This window comes from Bombina bombina, chromosome 5 (assembly GCF_027579735.1).
Source record: "Bombina bombina isolate aBomBom1 chromosome 5, aBomBom1.pri, whole genome shotgun sequence".
NCBI classification, from domain to species: domain Eukaryota; kingdom Metazoa; phylum Chordata; class Amphibia; order Anura; family Bombinatoridae; genus Bombina; species Bombina bombina.
Window position 1 is genome coordinate 865947765 of NC_069503.1, and position 22283 is coordinate 865970047.

The 22283-nt window shown below is 40.3% G+C and overlaps 1 protein-coding gene across 2 annotated transcripts in view; it reads right to left on the minus strand.

The window, feature by feature from the left end:
- Window positions 1-22283, minus strand: part of TRAPPC8 (trafficking protein particle complex subunit 8) — a 563274-nt gene that overhangs the window by 406925 nt on the left and 134066 nt on the right. For both annotated transcript variants that reach the window (XM_053715000.1, XM_053715001.1), the window contains one exon: window positions 13542-13795. In XM_053715000.1, the coding sequence (XP_053570975.1) occupies window positions 13542-13795 (254 nt within the window). The remainder of the gene's footprint in view (window positions 1-13541; window positions 13796-22283) is intronic.

The window sequence follows — 22283 nt, forward strand, 5'->3', positions numbered from 1 at the left end:
TGCCACACTGACATTGAAGTACAGACAGAAGGGATTCTGCAACGTAAGGCCCGACAGCTGCCAACTGGCTTTTTAGACAACAGACAGAGCGGCGGACGGCACAGTCACTTCATCATATGTTCAACAAACAGCCTAAAGAAGGTACAAGTATCAGAGGAGAGAACTCTGTGGTATATGACTACCAAAAGGTAAAACCTTGTTTCTTTCTTGCAATCACCTGTCTCTGTGTGAATATCATAAGTAATACAGATAAAGTATTAACTCATGCCTCTTTTTTGCGTGTGAGATGTGATTACACATAAGTAGCTACTTTGTTGCATTATGGACTGCTGGTTGTACAACCTGATGAACTAATACTCTTAACACTGTAGTGCTTGATAATATGTTACTAAATACATGAATGTACTTCTAAAATTTGGAGGGTATACTTTCGAAGACAACAGCTTTGCTATTCATATACATATGATCCATTTCCCTTTGACAGAGGATTGGTGTAGCTACTTTTAGCAATATGTGTCTAGTGTTCTGAAACGTTTAACAATACTTTATGTGAGTGTTTTATTCTGTGTGCATTTGATATCCTTATTAAAAAAACAGTAAAGTGTTTAATTTGAGTGCTGAATTCCCTTCTCTTATTTAGCCTTTTGTATATGCTTTTAGACTTCAAACTCTCTTCTCTGGATATTTATATTCATTAAAGATATTGTTCTTACAATTTTTAATCGATTGCTGTGCCGACTTAAATTGCCGTTTCCCAGATCCATTATTGTCTTAGTTGAACGACAGACATAGCGGTAGAAGCAGGCGCATTCCAGCAGCTCCTCTCACTGAATTTTCTTAAGTGCAGGCGGCAGCACTCCCGTGTTTGATCAGCAAGACTATGCTGATTAGACACGGTATAATAAACACCCATTACTAAGGGCGTTTTGGAAAAGATCATTGTCTGACTATTTTACCTACTTTGTGGTAATATTTAGGGTATAAGAAATACTTGTTTTTAAACCAAAACTAGGCAAATGCATTAAAAATAACTAATATAATTTTGTTGTATACACATTAGGGTCGTTTATTATGGACCTTTAAGGTGCAAAACTAAATTTAGTTTGATTCCCAAAACTGCCGTAACATTTTATTAGATTTACAGAATATATAAATTTACATTTAAGAAGATCTGGTAGTGAAAAACCCTTCCGCACAGGCTGGAATTAAACATACTGTACAAGACTAATAACCTTCCAAATATCAGAAAGATTTGTAGAGCAGTTTTAGCTGTAAAACTTCAAATGTCCTATGGAGAACATAAAATTATCAGGCTTTGCGTTGGCTGCTAGTCTTAGGTAAACAGCCAAGTTTCAGCCAATGTTATTTAGTCAATAAAGACTTAAAACTTTTTTGAAAACTAGAATTTAAAAGGGACATTAAGCACTAAATACATTTTATAAGCAAAGCAGTGAGGTTATTCCCCATCTTCCCTCTAGTCATGGTTGTCGCCATGTTCAAATCGCACTACATTCCAGAGCTTATGTATTTGCAGATGTGCAGCAACTGTCCTTCAGATACCTGCAGTGTACCCTAGTTCCATAATGGCAAATGAATAGAGGAAGGTGCATGAAATGTATTTAGTGTCCCTTCAATGCATAATATGGAATAGAAATGAATGGGGTACTAAATACAAATATTTTAATGCATATCACATTTTTATAAAGTGCATGTTTATTTATTTTTTTACAAATCATCCAACATAACCAATTGCTTAATGACCGATAAGGGCTACCTCTACAGTGATAGACCCTAAAACATACAAGCATTGGTTTTCTTCAAGAGCACATGAAAAAACAAACAAACAAAAAAACATTAAAAAGCCTTCTTTTAGTTGCAACATTTTTAAAGTTAATGTGTGAAACAAATGTTTTTCTGGGCTACTAAAGACTGTGTCCAAAATGTACCTCTCCAAGTTGGGTGGCAGATTAATCACCTAATGTTAAAATAATCTTTATGTGATGTATTAATTAAATGTAAGGAAAAAAAATACTCTTTAGACTGCACATGTAATTAGCACAAATAGGTTACTTTAATCTTTCCATTAAAATTTGAGATTAAGCAATAATTATACTTAAAGGGACACTGAACCCAAATCTTTTCTTTCGTGATTCAGATAGAGCATGCAATTTTAAACAACTTTCTAATTTACTCCTATTATCAATTTTTTTTCGTTCTCTTTATTTGAAAAAGAAGGCATCTGGGGTCCAATCCGATATGCAGCGTCGCCCGCAAAAGCCTGGCGACGACAAATTTTGCGCTGGTTTGGTATCCTATATACGGCGTAACATAGAAGTTACGCTCGTATATTTCTGCCTTCGCCCGTAGTTATTCCCCCCATAGACTGATATACAAAACCCGCGCAGTTTGGTATCCAATATACAGCGTAATGACTTACGTGGCAAAAATGAAGAAATCTTACTCCATTTTCACCTCGCCACAAAATGCAGGCATAGCAAGCCTTACACCGAGTATTGGAGCACCGTAACTCCCAAAAATGCCTGCAAAATAAAACCTAACACCTAACGCATGCACAATGTCTATCTACCTGTCAACCTATATTAAATGTATTACCCCCTAATCTGACCCCCCTACACTGCCGCCACCTATATTAAATATATTAACCCCTAATCTAATCCCCCTACACCGCCGCCACCTATATTAAATATATTAACCCCTAATCTGATCCCCCTACACAGCCGCCACCTATATTAAATATATTAACCCCTAAACCTAAGTCTAACCCTAACACCCCCTAACTTATTATTTAAATAAATCTAAATAATATTAATATTATTAACTAAATTATTCCTATTTAAAACTAAATACTTACCTATAAAATAAACCCTAAGATAGCTACAATATAATTAATAATTACATTGTAGCTATTTTAGGGTTTATATTTATTTTACAAGTACTTTGTATTTATTTTAACTAGGTACAATAGCTATTAAATAGTTAATAACTATTTAATAGCTACCTAGTTAAAATAATTACAAAATTACCTGTAAAATAAATCCTAACCAAAGTTACAAATACACCTAACACTACACTATCAATAAATTAATTAAACTACAATTATCTAAACTAAAATACAATTAAATAAACTAAACTACAAAAAAAAACACTAAATTACAAAAAATAAAAAAATATTACAAGAATTTTAAGCTAATTACACCTAATCTACGCCTCCTAAAAAAATAAAAAAGCCCCCCAAAATAATGAAATTTCCCTACCCTAAACTAAATTACGTTCCAGACTGCACCCCAACCTCGCAGGCTGGCATCTGTCGTTACAATGAGCCACTCTGGCCTGCGGAAACACATTCCCTGAGACAGGTGGTCCTGAGACAATCACCAGAGAAGTGAGTCTCTGGTCCCCTGGTCCAGATGCAGTTAAGGAGATAAATCTGCATAATCCCCATTCCACTGTTTGAGCATGCATAGTTGCAGTGGTCTGAGGTGTAGGCAGGCAAAAGGAACTATGTCCATTGCCGCTACCATGAGTCCGATTACCTCCATACACTGAGCCACTGATGGCCGAGGAATGGAATGAAGAGTTCGGCAAGTGGTTAAGAGTTTTAATTTTCTGACCTCCGTCAGAAATATTTTCATTTCTACTGAGTCTATCAGAGTCCCTAGGAAGGAAACTGAGAGGGAAGAGAGAACTCTTTTTTTTATGTTCACCTTCCACCCGTGAGCTCTCAGAAAAGCCAACACGATGTCCGTGTGAGACTTGGCTAGCTGTAAAGTCGACGCTTGAATTAAGATGTCGTCTAGATAAGGCGCCACTGCAATGCCCCGTGGTCGCAGAACCGCCAGAAGGGACCCTAGCACTTTTGTGAAAATTCTGGGAGCCATGGCCAACCCGAAGGGAAGGGCCACAAACTGGTAGTGCCTGTTTAGAAAGGCGAATCAGAGAAATTTATGATGATCTTTGTGAATAGGGATGTGTAAATAAGCATCCTTTAAGTCCACGGTAGTCATATATTGACCCTCCTGGATCAGAGGTAGAATAGTCCGAATAGTCTCCATCTTGAATGATGGAACCTTGAGGAACTTGTTTAGAATTTTGAGATCCAAGATTGGTCTGAAAGTTCCCTCTTTTTTGGGAACCACAAAAAGGTTTGAATAAAACCCTAGCCCCTGTTCCTCTATTGGAACTGGGCGGATCACCCCCATGGTATGTAGGTCTTCTACACAGCGTAAGAACGCCTCTCTCTTTGTCTGGTTTACAGACAATCGAGAAATGTGAAATCTCCCCCTTGGAAGGGAGTCTTTGAATTCCAGAAGATACCCCTGGGACACAATTTCTAAAGCCCAGGAATTGTGAACATCTCTCGCCCAAGCATGAGCGAAGAGAGAGTCTGTCCCCTACTAGATCCGGTCCCGGATCGGGGGCTACCCCTTCATGCTGTCTTAGAGGCAGCTGCAGGCTTCTTGGCCTGTTTACCCTTGTTCCAAGCCTGGTTAGGTCTCCAGACTCACTTGGATTGGGCAAAATTCCCCTCTTGCTTTGCAGTAGAGGAAGCTGAAGCGGGACCACTCTTAAAGTTCCGAAAGGAACGAAAATTATTCTGTTTGGTCCTCATCTTACTTGATCTATCCTGAGGGAGGGCATGACCTTTCCCTCCAGTGATGTCTGAAATAATCTCTTTCAGTTCAGGCCCGAATAGGGTCTTACCTTTGAAAGGAATGTTCAAAAGTTTAGATTTAGATGACACATCAGCAGACCAGGACTTAAGCCATAACGCCCTGTGTTCTAAAATGGCAAAACCTGAATTATTTGCCGACAATTTAGCCAGTTGAAATGCGGCATCTGTAATAAAAGAATTAGCCAATTTAAGGGCCTTAATTCTGTCCATAATCTCCTCTAATGGAGTCTCCATTTGAAGAGCCTCCTCTAGAGCCTCAAACCAGAAAGCAGCTGCAGTCGTTACAGGAACAATGCACGCAATAGGTTGGAGAGAAAAACCTTGATGAACAAAAATTTTCTTCAAGAGACCCTCTAATTTTTTATCCATAGGATCTTTGAAAGCACAACTGTCTTCGATAGGTATAGTTGTACGCTTAGACAGAGTAGAAATAGCTCCCTCCACCTTAGGAACTGTCTGCCATGAGTCCCTTATGGTGTCAGATATGGGAAACATTTTCTTAAAAACAGGAGGGGGAGTGAACGGAATACCTGGTCTATCCCACTCCTTAGCAATAATATTCACAATCCTCTTAGGGACTGGAAAAACATCAGTGTAAACAGGAACCTCTAAGTATCTATCCATTTTACACAATTTCTCTGGGACCACTATAGGGTCACAATCATCTAGAGTTGCTAATACCTCCCTAAGCAATAAGCGGAGGTGTTCAAGCTTAAATTTAAAGGCCGTCATATCAGAATCTGTCTGAGGAAGCGTCTTTCCTGAATCAGAAATTTCTCCCTCTGATAACAAATCCCTCACGCCTTCAGAGCATTGTGAGGGCATATCAGATACGGCTACTAAAGCATGAGACGGCTCAGCATTTTTCCTTAACCCAGAGCTGTCCCGCTTTCCTTGTAAACCAGGCAGTTTGGATAAAAACTCTGTGAGGATTGTATTCATAACTGTGGCCATGTCTTGTAAAGTAAATGAATTTGACGCACTAGAGGTACTTGGCGTCACTTGTGCGGGCGTTACTGGTTGTGACACTTGGGGAGAGCTAGATGGCGAACCCTCATTTACTTCTGACTTAGAATCATCTATTGCTCTATTTTTAAGTGCTAATATATGTTCTTTATAATTTATAGACATATCAGTACAATTGGGACACATTCTAAGAGGGGGTTCCACAATGGCTTCTAAAAATATTGAACAAGGATTTTCCTTGGTGTCAGACATGTTAAACAGGCTAGTAATGTAACAAGCAAGCTTGGAAAACACTGTAATCAAAGTAAATAACACTCAGAAATTAAACGGTACTGTGCCTTTAAGAGAAAAAAAGCTGCACAAGTTCTGCAAAACAGTGTAAAAAAGCAGTAAACTTAAAGGGACACTGTACCCAAAAATTTTCTTTCGTGATTCAGATTGAGCATGACATTTTAAGCAGCTTTCTAATTTACTCCTATTATCAAATTTTCTTCATTCTCTTGGTATCTTTATTTGAAATGGAAGAATGTAAGTTTAGATGCCGGCCCATTTTTGGTGAACAACCTGGGTTGTCCTTGCTGATTGGTGGATAAATTCATCCACCAATAAAAAAGTGCTGTCCAGAGTACTGAAACCAAAAAAAAAGCTTAGATGCCTTCTTTTTCAAATAATGATAGCAAGATAACGAAGAAAATTTGGTAATAGGAGTAAATTAGACAGTTGCTTAAAATTGCATGCTCTTTCTGAATTACAAAAGAAAAAATTTGGGTACAGTGTCCCTTTAACAAAATTTTTACAGTAGTATCTTACAGCCTTAGTAACTTTGCACAGCTATGCAAATAAACAATTAACCCCTTAATTGCAAAACAGGATTGAAAAAACGTCAAACCCGGTAAATAAGACTTTCAGCACCTTGCCACAGCACTGCTGTGGCGCCTACCTGCCCTTCAGAACGATTTGTGGGGAAAAAACCTCCTTTACAGCCCTCAAACACAGCAGGAACCACTGGAGAAGCAGTTGGATGACCAAGGAAAAAAAAATGCGCAACTGAGGCGCAAAAATAGGCCCCTCCCACCTCACTCGATGTTTTGAGGCCTATTAGAAAAGCACCTGAGCCTCTCTTAACCGTGTGGGTTAAAAAAAAAACTAAAAACAGCCACAATGACCCCTTTAGTCCCTTCAAAAAAACGTTATAATTGCATCATTTACTGAACAAACAAAAAACGTTTTTTCCTAACAGTGTCAACAGTAATTTATGAGCCCTTCAAATAAGCTTAAATTCCTATCCAAGTGTCTGAATACAGCTTACCCTTCCCTCATGGGGATATTGCCAGCCTTTTCTAGAATTAACACAGTCTGTCTAGAAAAAATATAGACTGAACATACCTCATATGCAGCTTAGCATGCAAACCGTTCCCCCAACTGAAGTTTTCCTGTACTCTTCAGCCCTTGTGAGAACAGCAGTGGATCTTAGTTACAAAGTGCTAAGATCATAATCCTCCTTGCAGAAATCTTCATCCCTTTTCTGCCAGAGAGTAAATAGTACACACCGGTACCATTTAAAATAACAAACTTTTGCTTGAGAAATAAAAAACTAACATTTTTGTCACCACACTTGCTCTGCCCTTCCTAGTTTCTTAGAGTAGGCAAAGTGAATGACTGGGGGGTGGAGCTAAGGGGGGAGCTATATAGACAGCTCTGCTGTGGGTGCTCTCTTTGCCACTTCCTGTTGGGAAGGAGAATATCCCACAAATAAGGATGAATCCGTGGACTTGCTACATTTTACAAGAGAAATTTACTTACGCTTATTTCTGGACATCGCTAGTTTGTCCGACTTACGGCACTTTAGCAACTGCCGACGGGGTATATTGGATACCCGATGTGCGAGGTGAAACTACGGGCGTAGCGGGTTCCCTCTCTTGCGCCGAAAAGTACGTCGTATATCGGATCGCGCACCTCAGCTATTTTTTTGGTTCAGAACCAAGGAAAGCACTTGTTTATTGGTAGGTGAATTTACCCACCAATCAGCAAGAACAACACAGTGTGTTCACCAAAAATCGTCAGGCATCTAAACTTACATCGCATTTCAAATAAAGATACCAAGAGAATGAAAAGAATTCGATAATAGGAGTAAATTAGAAAGTTGCTTTAAAAATTGCATGTTCTATCTGAATCATGAAAGAAAAAAATTGGGTTCAGTGTCCCTTTAATTATAAAACCACTTTAACACAAATCTAATAATTTATAGTTAAAATTTCTTTATGAAATGTCATAAAAAATTATTTTGGCGTTTCAGTTAATAGAATTTCATACTTAGTTCATATTAACTAAAGAATTTGTTTTAAAATTCATCAAAACTAAACTCAAAATGTTGTTTAAATAGGTTATAGGGACATTAAACATTTACCTTGCATATGAAAATGACATAAAAAAAAAGGTGTTTTTTTTCAATAAAAAGTTTAAAAGGTTAAAATAGCCAAAACTGAAGAAAGCATGAGTGTATTTCAGTTTCGAATGTAAACATATATAATATATAGCAAAAATGCTTCCAGTAAAAAGTGTGTGTTTCAGGGACATACGCTCGTATGCTGAGTATTTCACATGCACCTGTGCACAAAACACTAGGCATTTCAGTTTTGACTACTACAAAATGTTACATCAGATTCAGCCAATATTAAAAAAGGGGAAAAGAACAATGTATAACTCTACTGGAAGACAGTGTTATACATTCATCAGTATGAAAACCAGGGATAGGCACAGACAAAGGCTGTGGTGGACATTTTCCAAAGTACAGACCTTAGTGAAGAACACCAAGGTACATTTGAAATTAAAAACATTATTTTATAGTGGTTGGTGTTATACTGATGCAGATACCACTGATCCTATAACCAGCCCTCCTCCGGCTATACCCATGTGCCAGTGTCACTACTGTGCCATTATATAGTATTGGGTGTTATTATACAGATGCAGATACACATCCAGTATTTCACTCAGGCTTCATTTATTCCATAACTTATCACCCAATATCGCAAGCAGTCTCTTCACAAGCCACTAACTTTATTCACACTACATTTTTTTTTTTTTATTATTATTATTATTAATTCAGAAAGAAAAGATATACAAAGGTTGTGGCGGACACTGCAAGTGCTAGTCACAGACACCAGAATAAATAAAAATACACATTTTTTATGTAACAAAACAGAAAATGCTTGACTTTAAATGTAATTTGTTATGGATCTATCTATTAAATTAACACACCTGCTAATGCTAAGTGTATGCCTCCATGAAACCAGTTAATTCACTTAGCTAAATTTAGCGTCGCCTAAATTATTTTCTCTGATCACCGAAACCCCATAATATTGGTAATATGACATGCTACAGTACTTCAGTGGTTTTCTATCAACACGGTATTAAGTATTATTATAGACAAACTCAAAAACATAATTTATGTAAGAACTTACCTGATAAATTCATTTCTTTCATATTGGCAAGAGTCCATGAGCTAGTGACGTATGGGATATACATTCCTACCAGGAAGGGAAAAGTTTCCCAAACCTCAAAATGCCTATAAATACACCCCCACCACACCCACAATTCAGTTTAACGAATAGCCAAGAAGTGGGGTGATAAGAAAGGAGCGAAAGCATCAACAAGGAATTGGAATAATTGTGCTTTATACAAAAATCATAACCAACACAAAAAAGGGTGGGCCTCATGGACTCTTTCCAATATGAAAGAAATGAATTTATCAGGTAAGTTCTTACATAAATTATGTTTTCTTTCATGTAATTGGCAAGAGTCCATGAGCTAGTGACGTATGGGATTGCAAATACCCAAGATGTGGAACTCCACGCAAGAGTCACTAGAGAGGGAGGGATAAAAATAAACAGCAGACAACTCCGCTGAAAAATTAATCCACAACCCAAATGAAAAGTTTAAATCTTATAAAGAAAAAAACTGAAATTATAAGCAGAAGAATCAAATTGAAACAGCTGCCTGAAGAACTTTTCTACCAAAAACTGCATCTGAAGAAGAGAAAACATCAAAATGGTAGAACTTAGTAAAAGTATGCAAAGAAGACCAAGTTGCTGCAAATCTGATCAACAGAAGCTTCATTCTTAAAAGCCCAGGAAGTAGAAAATGACCTAGTAGAATGAGCCATAATCCTCTGAGGCGGGGATTTAACCGACTCCAAATAAGCATGATGAATCAAAAGCTTTAACCAAGAAGCCAAAGAAATGGCAGAAGCCTTCTGAACTTTCCTAGAACCAGAAAAGATAACAAATAGACTAGAAGTCTTTCTAAAATCTTTAGTAGCTTCAACATAATATTTTAAAGCTCTTACCACATCCAAAGAATGTAAAGATCTTTCCAAAGAATTCTTAGGATTAGGACACAACGAAGGGACAACAATTTCTCTACTAATGTTGTTGGAATTCACAACTTTAGGTAAAAATTTAAATTAAGTCCGCAAAACAGCCTTATCCTGATGAAAAATCAGAAAAGGAGATTCACAAGAAAGAGCAGATAATTCAGAAATTCTTCTAGCTGAAGAGATAGCCAAAAGAAACAATACTTTCCAAGAAAGTAATTTAATGTCCAGAGAATGCATAGGCTCAAACGGAGGAGCCTGTAAAGCTCTCAAAACCAAATTAAGGACTCCAAGGAGGAGAAATTGACTTAATGACAGGCTTGATACAAACCAAAGCCTGTACAAAACAACGAATGTCAGGAAGATTAGCAATTTTTCTGTGAAATAGAACAGAAAGAGCAGAGATTTGTCCTTTCAAGGAACTTGCAGACAAACCCTAATCCAAACCATCCTGAAGAAACTGTAAAATTCTAGAAATTCTAAAAGAATGCCAAGAGAATTTATGAGAAGAACACCATGAAATGTAAGTCTTCCAAACTCAGTAATAAATCTTTCTAGACACAGATTTGCGAGCTTGCAACATAGTATTAATCACAGTCAGAGAAACCTCTATGACTAAGCACTAAGCGTTCAATCTCCATACCTTCAAATTTAATGATTTGAGATCCTGATGGATAAACCGACCTTGAGATAGAAGGTCTGGCCTTAACGGAAGTGGCCAAGGCTGGCAACTGGACATCCGAACAAGATCTGCATACCAAAACCTGTGTGGCCATGCTGGAGCCACCAGCAGTACAAATGAACGTTCCATTATGATTTTGGAAATCACTCTTGGAAGAAGAACTAGAGGCGGAAAGATATAAGCAGGATGATAATTCCAAGGAAGTGACAACGCATCCACTGCTTCCACCTGAGGATCCCTGGACCTGGAGAGATACCTGGGAAGTTTCCTGTTTAGATGAGAAGCCATCAGATCTATTTCTGGAGGCCCCCACATCTGAACAATCTGAAGAAACACAACTGGGAGAAGAGACCATTCTCCCGGATGTAAAGTCTGGCGACTGAGATAATCCGCTTCCCAACACTAGTTGATTCATGTGAGATTTGTGTGAGACTGAGCAAGTACCAAAATATCGTCCAAACACCGCAATACCCCGCTCTCTGATTACAGAGAGTAGGGCACCGAGAACCTTTGAGAAGATCCTTGGAGCTGTTGCTAGGCCAAAAGGAAAAGCAACAAATTGGTAATTCTTGTCTAGAAAAGAGAATCTCAGGAACTGATAGTGATCTGGAATAATTGGAATATGAAGATAAGCATCCTGTAAGTCTATTGTGGACATATAATGCCCTTGCAGAACAAAAGGCAGAATAGTCCTTATAGTCACCATTTTGAATGTTGGTATTCTTACATAACAATTCAAAATTTTTAGATCCAGAACTGGTCTGAAAGAATTCTCTTTCTTTGGTACAATGAACAGATTTGAATAAAATCCCAGACCCCATTCCAGATATGGAACTGGCACAATTACCCCAGATGACTCCAGGTCTGAAATACATTTTAGGAAAGCCAACTGAGAACCAAATAATTTATTACCTTGGAAAGAAAGAGATAGCAACGTTGACTTAGAAGTCATATCTGCATTCCAAGATTTAAGCCATAAAGCTCTTCTAGCTAAAATAGCTAAAGACATATACCTGACATCAATTCTAATGATATCAAAAATGGCATCACAAATTAAATTATTAGCATGTTGAAGAAGCTTAACAATGCTATACACATTATGATCTGGTACTTGTTGCGCTAAAGCCTCCAACCAAAAAGTTGAAGCTGCAGCAACATCAGCCAAAGAGATAGCAGGCCTAAGAAGATTACCTGAACATAAATAAGCCTTCCTTAGAAAAGATTCAGGCTTCCTATCTAAGGGATCTTTAAAAGAAGTACTATCTGCCATAGGAATAGTAGTACGTTTAGCAAGAGTAGAGATAGCCCCATCAACTTTGGGGATTTTTTCCCAAAACTCCAATCTATCAGTCGGCAAAGGGTACAGTTTCTTAAACCTTAAAGAAGGAGTAAATGAAGTACCCAAACTATTCCATTCCCTAGAAATTACATCTGAAATAGCATCAGGAACTGGAAAAACCTCTGGAATAACTACATGAGGCTAAAAAAAACGAATTTAAACATTTACTGGTTTTAATATCAAGAGGACTAGACTCCTCCATATCTAATGCAATCAACACCTCTTTTAGTAAAGAACGAATAAACTCCATCTTAAATAAATATGAAGATTTGTCAGTGACAATATCTGAGGCAGATTCTTCTGAACCAGATAGATCCTCATCAGAGATAGATAAATCAGAATGTTGGCGGTCATTTAAAAATTCATCTAATTTACGAGAAGTTTTAAAAGACCTTTTACGTTTATTAGAAGGTGGTATATAACAGACAGGGCCTTCTGAATCGAATTAGAAACAAATTCTCTTACATTAACAGGAATATCCTGAACATTAGATGTTGAAGGAACAACAACAGGTAATGGACTATTACTAATGGAAATATTGTCTGCTTTTGAAAGTTTATCATGACAACTAACACAAACTACAGCCGGAGGAACAGTTACCACAAGTTTACAACAAATGCACTTAGCTTTCGTAGAACCGACATCAGGCAGCAGCATTCCAGAAGTAAATTCTGATACAGGGTCACATTGCGACATCTTGCAATATGTAATAGAAAAAACAACATATGAAGCAAAATTATCAAATTCCTTAAATGACAGTTTCAGGAATGGGAAAAAATGCAAACAGAATAAGCCTCTGGAAACCAGAAGCAAAAAGAAACAAAGACTTAAATAATGTCAAAAAAAACTGGCGCCAAGTATAACGCCCACAATTGACAAATTTTTTGGCGCCAAAAACGCCTGCAACAAACACGAGCGTCATAGATGACAACTATGGGAAAACTCTCGGAGTCAACTACGACGCCGGAAATGACGTCATTAACGTCAACAAACGTAATTCTCGAGCCAAAAAAAGTCTTGCACCAAAAATGAGGCAATAAATTCTAGCATTTTTTGCACCCGCAATTTAGAAATAAAAGTCAATTTTGAAAAATTTTCAGTTAAGAATTTTTTTTTCACTGCACTCAGAGGAAAACCGGGCTTCAGCATGCTGCGAAGCGCATATCAATGTAGAAATCTAGCACAAACTTACTTCACCACCTCCATAGGAGGCAAAGGTTGTAAAACTGAATTGTGGGTGTGGTGGGGAGTGTATTTATAGGCATTTTGAGGTTTGGGAAACTTTGCCCCTCCTGGTAGGAATGTATATCCCATACGTCACTAGCTCATGGACTCTTGCCAATTACATGAAAGAAATTAAATCTCAACAACATCTTTAATTATAACAGCGGAAACAATTTACCATAATTAGTGTGTTGCAACAGAGAATGTGGGAGGTTAATTCATTAAAATAAAAAAAAATAAAAAGTTACGCAAGGAAGCATCTTACCTGATCATTCAGTTGTCTTATTGTCTTCTCTATATGTGGTAAGAGCCCTCTGAATGTGAACTCCTGTATGAACTGTCTAATTCGATCATGGTCTGTAAGAGTTAAACAGGTGCCGTGCAAGGTACCAGCAACTGACTTTTTCATATCATTGTTGGATGGTTTACAATTGTCAAGACCATCATAACTATTACTGCAGGAGTCCCCAAACTGGTCAAGCTGAAGAGGATGCGTTTTAAAATTATTCGACAGAGTCTCTGCAGAAAGGAAAAGTCCAAATTTTGCTTAATATATTTTAATTGCAAATATGTTATTTCAAAGTAGTATTCTTCATCCCTTGTCAATTAAAAAGACAGTACCCACAAGTGAAGTTGGCTAAAAATTATTTTACAATAACAGAGCAAAACATTCTACCACCATGCCCAACAGCACCAGTATGTCCTTCTTAAAATGACATTAAAAGGGACATTGCAATGCAGCAAAAAAATGTTTTAACATGTTTCAGTCCCACAAACGCGCACTGAATGCTCTTGTTAAATGCTCAAATGTTCAGAAGTCCTTAAAGGGACACTGAGCCCAAAAAACAGAATTTATGTTTACCTGATAAATTTCTTTCTCCAACGGTGTGTCCGGTCCACGGCGTCATCCTTACTTGTGGGATATTCTCTTCCCCAACAGGAAATGGCAAAGAGCCCAGCAAAGCTGGTCACATGATCCCTCCTAGGCTCCGCCTACCCCAGTCATTCGACCGACGTTAAGGAGGAATATTTGCATAGGAGAAACCATATGGTACCGTGGTGACTGTAGTTAAAGAAAATAAAATATCAGACCTGATTAAAAAAACCAGGGCGGGCCGTGGACCGGACACACCGTTGGAGAAAGAAATTTATCAGGTAAACATAAATTCTGTTTTCTCCAACATAGGTGTGTCCGGTCCACGGCGTCATCCTTACTTGTGGGAACCAATACCAAAGCTTTAGGACACGGATGAAGGGAGGGAGCAAATCAGGTCACCTAAATGGAAGGCACCACGGCTTGCAAAACCTTTCTCCCAAAAATAGCCTCAGAAGAAGCAAAAGTATCAAACTTGTAAAATTTGGTAAAAGTGTGCAGTGAAGACCAAGTCGCTGCCCTACATATCTGATCAACAGAAGCCTCGTTCTTGAAGGCCCATGTGGAAGCCACAGCCCTAGTGGAATGAGCTGTGATTCTTTCAGGAGGCTGCCGTCCGGCAGTCTCGTAAGCCAATCTGATGATGCTTTTAATCCAAAAAGAGAGAGAGGTAGAAGTTGCTTTTTGACCTCTCCTTTTACCTGAATAAACAACAAACAAGGAAGATGTTTGTCTAAAATCCTTTGTAGCATCTAAATAGAATTTTAGAGCGCGAACAACATCCAAATTGTGCAACAAACGTTCCTTCTTTGAAACTGGTTTTGGACACAGAGAAGGTACGATAATCTCCTGGTTAATGTTTTTGTTAGAAACAACTTTTGGAAGAAAACCAGGTTTAGTACGTAAAACCACCTTATCTGCATGGAACACCAGATAAGGAGGAGAACACTGCAGAGCAGATAATTCTGAGACTCTTCTAGCAGAAGAAATCGCAACTAAAAACAAAACTTTCCAAGATAATAACTTAATATCAACGGAATGTAAGGGTTCAAACGGAACCCCCTGAAGAACTGAAAGAACTAAATTGAGACTCCAAGGAGGAGTCAAAGGTTTGTAAACAGGCTTGATTCTAACCAGAGCCTGAACAAAGGCTTGAACATCTGGCACAGCTGCCAGCTTTTTGTGAAGTAATACCGACAAGGCAGAAATCTGTCCCTTCAGGGAACTTGCAGATAATCCTTTTTCCAATCCTTCTTGAAGGAAGGATTGAATCCTAGGAATCTTAACCTTGTCCCAAGGGAATCCTTTAGATTCACACCAACAGATATATTTTTTCCAAATTTTGTGGTAAATCTTTCTAGTCACAGGCTTTCTGGCCTGAACAAGAGTATCGATCACAGAATCTGAGAATCCTCGCTTTGATAAAATCAAGCGTTCAATCTCCAAGCAGTCAGCTGGAGTGAAACCAGATTCGGATGTTCGAACGGACCCTGAACAAGAAGGTCTCGTCTCAAAGGTAGCTTCCAAGGTGGAGCCGATGACATATTCACCAGATCTGCATACCAAGTCCTGCGTGGCCACGCAGGAGCTATCAAGATCACCGACGCCCTCTCCTGCTTGATCCTGGCTATCAGCCTGGGGATGAGAGGAAATGGCGGGAACACATAAGCTAGTTTGAAGGTCCAAGGTGCTACTAGTGCATCCACTAGAGCCGCCTTGGGATCCCTGGATCTGGCCCCGTAGCAAGGAACTTTGAAGTTCTGACGAGAGGCCATCAGATCCATGTCTGGAATGCCCCACAGGTGAGTGACTTGGGCAAAGATTTCCGGATGGAGTTCCCACTCCCCCGGATGCAATGTCTGCCGACTCAGAAAATCCGCTTCCCAATTTTCCACTCCTGGGATGTGGATAGCAGACAGGTGGCAGGAGTGAGACTCCGCCCAAAGAATAATTTTGGTTACTTCTTCCATCGCTAGGGAACTCTTTGTTCCCCCCTGATGGTTGATGTACGCAACAGTCGTCATGTTGTCTGATTGAAACCGTATGAACCTGGTCCTCGCAAGCTGGGGCCAGGCCTGGAGCGCATTGAATATCGCTCTCAGTTCCAGAATATTTATCGTTAGAAGAGATTCTTCCCGAGACCAAAGACCCTGAGCTTTCAGGGATCCCCAGACCGCGCCCCAGCCTATCAGACTGGCGTCGGTCGTGACAATGACCCACTCTGGTCTGTGGAACATCATCCCTTGAGACAGATTGTCCAGGGACAGCCACCAACGGAGTGAGTCTCTGGTCCTCTGATTTACTTGTATCTTCGGAGACAAGTCTGTATAGTCCCCATTCCACTGACTGAGCATGCACAGTTGTAATGGTCTTAGATGAATGCGCGCAAAAGGAACTATGTCCATCGCCGCCACCATCAACCCGATCACTTCCATGCACTGAGCTATGGAAGGAAGAGGAACGGAATGAAGTATCCGACAAGAGTCCAGAAGCTTTGTTTTTCTGGCCTCTGTTAGAAAGATCCTCATTTCTAAGGAGTCTATAATTGTTCCCAAGAAGGGAACCCTTGTTGACGGGGATAGAGAACTCTTTTCCACGTTCACTTTCCAGCCGTGAGATCTGAGAAAGGCCAGGACAATGTCCGTGTGAGCCTTTGCTTGAGGAAGGGACGACGCTTGAATCAGAATGTCGTCCAGGTAAGGTACTACTGCAATGCCCCTTGGTCTTAGCACCGCTAGAAGGGACCCTAGTACCTTTGTGAAAATCCTTGGAGCAGTGGCTAATCCGAAAGGAAGCGCCACGAACTGGTAATGTTTGTCCAGGAATGCAAACCTTAGGAACCGATGATGTTCCTTGTGGATAGGAATATGTAGATACGCATCCTTTAAATCCACCGTGGTCATAAATTGACCTTCCTGGATGGAAGGAAGGATAGTTCGAATGGTTTCCATCTTGAACGATGGGACCTTGAGAAATTTGTTTAAGATCTTGAGATCTAGGATTGGTCTGAACGTTCCCTCTTTTTTGGGAACTATGAACAGATTGGAGTAGAACCCCATCCCTTGTTCTCTTAATGGAACAGGATGAATCACTCCCATTTTTAACAGGTCTTCTACACAATGTAAGAACGCCTGTCTTTTTATGTGGTCTGAAGACAACTGCGACTTGTGGAACCTCCCCCTTGGGGGAAGTCCCTTGAATTCCAGAAGATAACCCTGGGAGACTATTTCTAGCGCCCAAGGATCCAGAACATCTCTTGCCCAAGCCTGAGCGAAGAGAGAGAGTCTGCCCCCCACCAGATCCGGTCCCGGATCGGGGGCCAATATTTCATGCTGTCTTGGTAGCAGTGGCAGGTTTCTTGGCCTGCTTTCCCTTGTTCCAGCCTTGCATTGGTCTCCAAGCTGGCTTGGCCTGAGAAGTATTACCCTCTTGCTTAGAGGACGTAGCACCTTGGGCTGGTCCGTTTTTACGAAAGGGACGAAAATTAGGTCTATTTTTTGCCTTGAAGGGCCGATCCTGAGGAAGGGCGTGGCCCTTACCCCCAGTGATATCAGAGATAATCTCTTTCAAGTCAGGACCAAACAGCGTTTTCCCCTTGAAAGGAATGTTTAGTAGCTTGTTCTTGGAAGACGCATCAGCCGACCAAGATTTCAACCAAAGCGCTCTGCGCGCCACAATAGCAAACCCAGAGTTCTTAGCCGCTAACTTAGCCAATTGCAAAGAGGCGTCTAGAGTGAAAGAATTAGCCAATTTGAGAGCATTGATTCTGTCCATAATCTCCTCATAAGGAGGAGAGTCACTATCGAGCACCTTAAGCAGTTCATCAAACCAGAAATATGCGGCTGTAGTGACAGGGACAATGCATGAAATGGGTTGTAGAAGGTAACCCTGCTGAACAAACATCTTTTTAAGCAAACCTTCTAATTTTTTATCCATAGGATCTTTGAAAGCACAACTATCCTCTATGGGAATAGTGGTGCGTTTGTTTAAAGTAGAAACCGCTCCCTCGACCTTGGGGACTGACTGCCATAAGTCCTTTCTGGGGTCGACCATAGGAAACAATTTTTTAAATATGGGGGGAGGGACGAAAGGAATACCGGGCCTTTCCCATTCTTTATTAACAATGTCCGCCACCCGCTTGGGTATAGGAAAAGCTTCTGGGAGCCCCGGCACCTCTAGGAACTTGTCCATTTTACATAGTTTCTCTGGGATGACTAAATTTTCACAATCATCCAGAGTGGATAATACCTCCTTAAGCAAAATGCGGAGATGTTCCAATTTAAATTTAAATGTAATCACATCAGATTCAGCCTGCTGAGAAATGATCCCTAAATCAGTAATTTCTCCCTCAGACAAAACCTCCCTGGCCCCCTCAGATTGGGTTAGGGGCCCTTCAGAGATATTAATATCAGCGTCGTCATGCTCTTCAGTAACTAAAACAGAGCAGCCACGCTTACGCTGACAAGGGTTCATTTTGGCTAAAATGTTTTTGACAGAATTATCCATTACAGCCGTTAATTGTTGCATAGTAAGGAGTATTGGCGCGCTAGATGTACTAGGGGCCTCCTGAGTGGGCAAGACTCGTGTAGACGAAGGAGGGAATGATGCAGTACCATGCTTACTCCCCTCACTTGAGGAATCATCTTGGGCATCATTGTCATTATCACATAAATCACATTTATTTAAATGAATAGGAATTCTGGCTTCCCCACATTCAGAACACAGTCTATCTGGTAGTTCAGACATGTTAAACAGGCATAAACTTGATCAGAAAGTACAAAAAACGTTTTAAAATAAAACCGTTACTGTCACTTTAAATTTTAAACTGAACACACTTTATTACTGCAATTGCGAAAAAACATGAAGGAATTGTTCAAAATTCACCAAATTTTCACCACAGCGTCTTAAAGCCTTGAAAATATTGCACACCAATTTTGGAAGCTTTAACCCTTAAAATAACGGAACCGGAGCCGTTTTAAGCTTTAAACCCCTTTACAGTCCCTGGTATCTGCTTTGCTGAGACCCAACCAAACCCAAAGGGGAATACGATACCAAATGACGCCTTCAGAAGTCTTTTATAAGTATCAGAGCTCCTCTCACATGCGACTGCATGCCATGCCTCTCAAAAACAAGTGCGCAACACCGGCGCGAAAATGAGACTCTGCCTATGCTTTGGGAAAGCCCCTAAAGAATAAGGTGTCTAAAACAGTGCCTGCCGATATTATTAAATCAAAATACCCAGAATAAATGATTCCTCAAGGCTAAATAAGTGTTAATATCAATCGATTTAGCCCAAAAAAAGTCTACAGTTTAAATAAGCCCTTGTGAAGCCCTTATTTACAATCGTAATAAACATGGCTTACCGGATCCCATAGGGAAAATGACAGCTTCCAGCATTACATCGTCTTGTTAGAATGTGTCATACCTCAAGCAGCAAGAGACTGCAAACTGTTCCCCCAACTGAAGTTAATTGCTCTCAACAGTCCTGTGTGGAACAGCCATGGATTTTAGTTACGGTTGCTAAAATCATTTTCCTCATACAAACAGAATTCTTCATCTCTTTTCTGTTTCTGAGTAAATAGTACGTACCAGCACTATTTGAAAACAACAAACTCTTGATTGAATAATGAAAAACTACAGTTAAACACTAAAAAACTCTAAGCCATCTCCGTGGAGATGTTGCCTGTACAACGGCAAAGAGAATGACTAGGGTAGGCGGAGCCTAGGAGGGATCATGTGACCAGCTTTGCTGGGCTCTTTGCCATTTCCTGTTGGGGAAGAGAATATCCCACAAGTAAGGATGACGCCGTGGACCGGACACACCTATGTTGGAGAAAAACATAATTTATGCTTACCTGATACATTTATTTCTCTTGTAGTGTATCCAGTCCACGGATCATCCATTACTTATGGGATATTAACTCCTCCCCAACAGGAAGTGCAAGAGGATTCACCCAGCAGAGCTGCTATATAGCTCCTCCCCTAACTGCCATTACCAGTCATTCGACCGAAAACATGCAGAGAAAGGAAAACCATAGGGTGCAGTGGTGACTGTAGTTTAATGGAAAAATGACCTGCCTTAAAGTGACAGGGCGGGCCGTGGACTGGATACACTACAAGAGAAATAAATTTATCAGGTAAGCATAAATTATGTTTTCTCTTGTTAAGTGTATCCAGTCCACGGATCATCCATTACTTATGGGATACCAATACCAAAGCTAAAGTACACGGATGACGGGAGGGACAGGCAGGCTCTTTATACGGAAGGAACCACTGCCTGAAGAACCTTTCTCCCAAAAACAGCCTCCGAAGAAGCAAAAGTGTCAAATTTGTAAAATTTGGAAAAAGTATGAAGAGAAGACCAAGTTGCAGCCTTGCAAATCTGTTCAACAGAAGCCTCATTCTTAAAGGCCCAAGTGGAAGCCACAGCTCTAGTAGAATGTGCTGTAATTCTTTCAGGAGGCTGCTGTCCAGCAGTCTCATAGGCTAACCGTATTATGCTACGAAGCCAAAAGGAGAGAGAGGTAGCCGAAGCTTTTTGACCTCTCCTCTGACCAGAATAAACGACAAACAGGGAAGACGTTTGTCGAAAATCCTTAGTTGCCTGTAGATAAAATTTCAGGGCACGGACTACATCTAGATTGTGTAGCAGACGTTCCTTTTTCGAAGAAGGATTAGGACACAAAGATGGAACCACAATCTCTTGATTGATATTCCTGTTAGTGACCACCTTAGGTAGGAACCCAGGTTTAGTACGCAGAACTACCTTGTCTGAATGAAAAATCAGATAAGGAGAATCACAATGTAAGGCAGATAACTCAGAGACTCTTCGAGCCGAGGAAATCGCCATTAAAAACAGAACTTTCCAAGATAACAACTTGATATCAATGGAATGAAGGGGTTCAAACGGAACCCCCTGTAAAACATTAAGAACTAAGTTCAAACTCCATGGTGGAGCAACAGTTTTAAACACAGGCTTGATCCTAGCTAAAGCCTGACAAAAAGCTTGAACGTCCGGAACTTCTGACAGACATTTGTGTAAAAGAATGGACAGAGCTGAAATCTGTCCCTTTAAGGAACTAGCGGATAAACCCTTTTCTAAACCTTCTTGTAGAAAAGACAATATCCTCGGAATCCTAACCTTACTCCATGAGTAACTCTTGGATTCGCACCAATATAAGTATTTGCGCCATATCTTATGGTAAATCTTTCTGGTAACAGGCTTCCTAGCCTGTATTAAGGTATCAATAACTGACTCAGAAAAACCACGTTTTGATAAAATCAAGCGTTCAATTTCCAAGCAGTCAGCTTCAGAGAAATTAGATTTTGATGTTTGAAGGGACCCTGGATCAGAAGGTCCTGTTTCAGAGGTAGCGACCAAGGTGGACAGGATGACATGTCCACTAGATCTGCATACCAAGTCCTGCGTGGCCATGCAGGCGCTATTAGAATCAATGATGCTCTCTCCTGTTTGATTCTGGCAATCAATCGAGGAAGCATCGGGAAGGGTGGAAACACATAAGCCATCCCGAAGGTCCAAGGTGCTGTCAAAGCATCTATCAGAACCGCTCCCGGATCCCTGGATCTGGACCCGTAACGAGGAAGCTTGGCGTTCTGTCGAGACGCCATGAGATCTATCTCTGGTTTGCCCCAACGTCGAAGTATTTGGGCAAAGACCTCCGGATGAAGTTCCCACTCCCCCGGATGAAAAGTCTGACGACTTAAGAAATCCGCCTCCCAGTTCTCCACTCCCGGGATGTGGATTGCTGACAGGTGGCAAGAGTGAGACTCTGCCCAGCAAATTATCTTTGATACTTCCATCATTGCTAGGGAGCTTCTTGTCCCTCCCTGATGGTTGATGTAAGCTACAGTCGTGATGTTGTCCGACTGAAACCTGATGAACCCCCGAGTTGTTAACTGGGGCCAAGCCAGAAGGGCATTGAGAACTGCTCTCAATTCCAGAATGTTTATTGGTAGGAGACTCTCCTCCTGATTCCATTGTCCCTGAGCCTTCAGAGAATTCCAGACAGCGCCCCAACCTAGTAGGCTGGCGTCTGTTGTTACAATTGTCCAGTCCGGCCTGCTGAATGGCATCCCCCTGGACAGATGTGGCCGAGAAAGCCACCATAGAAG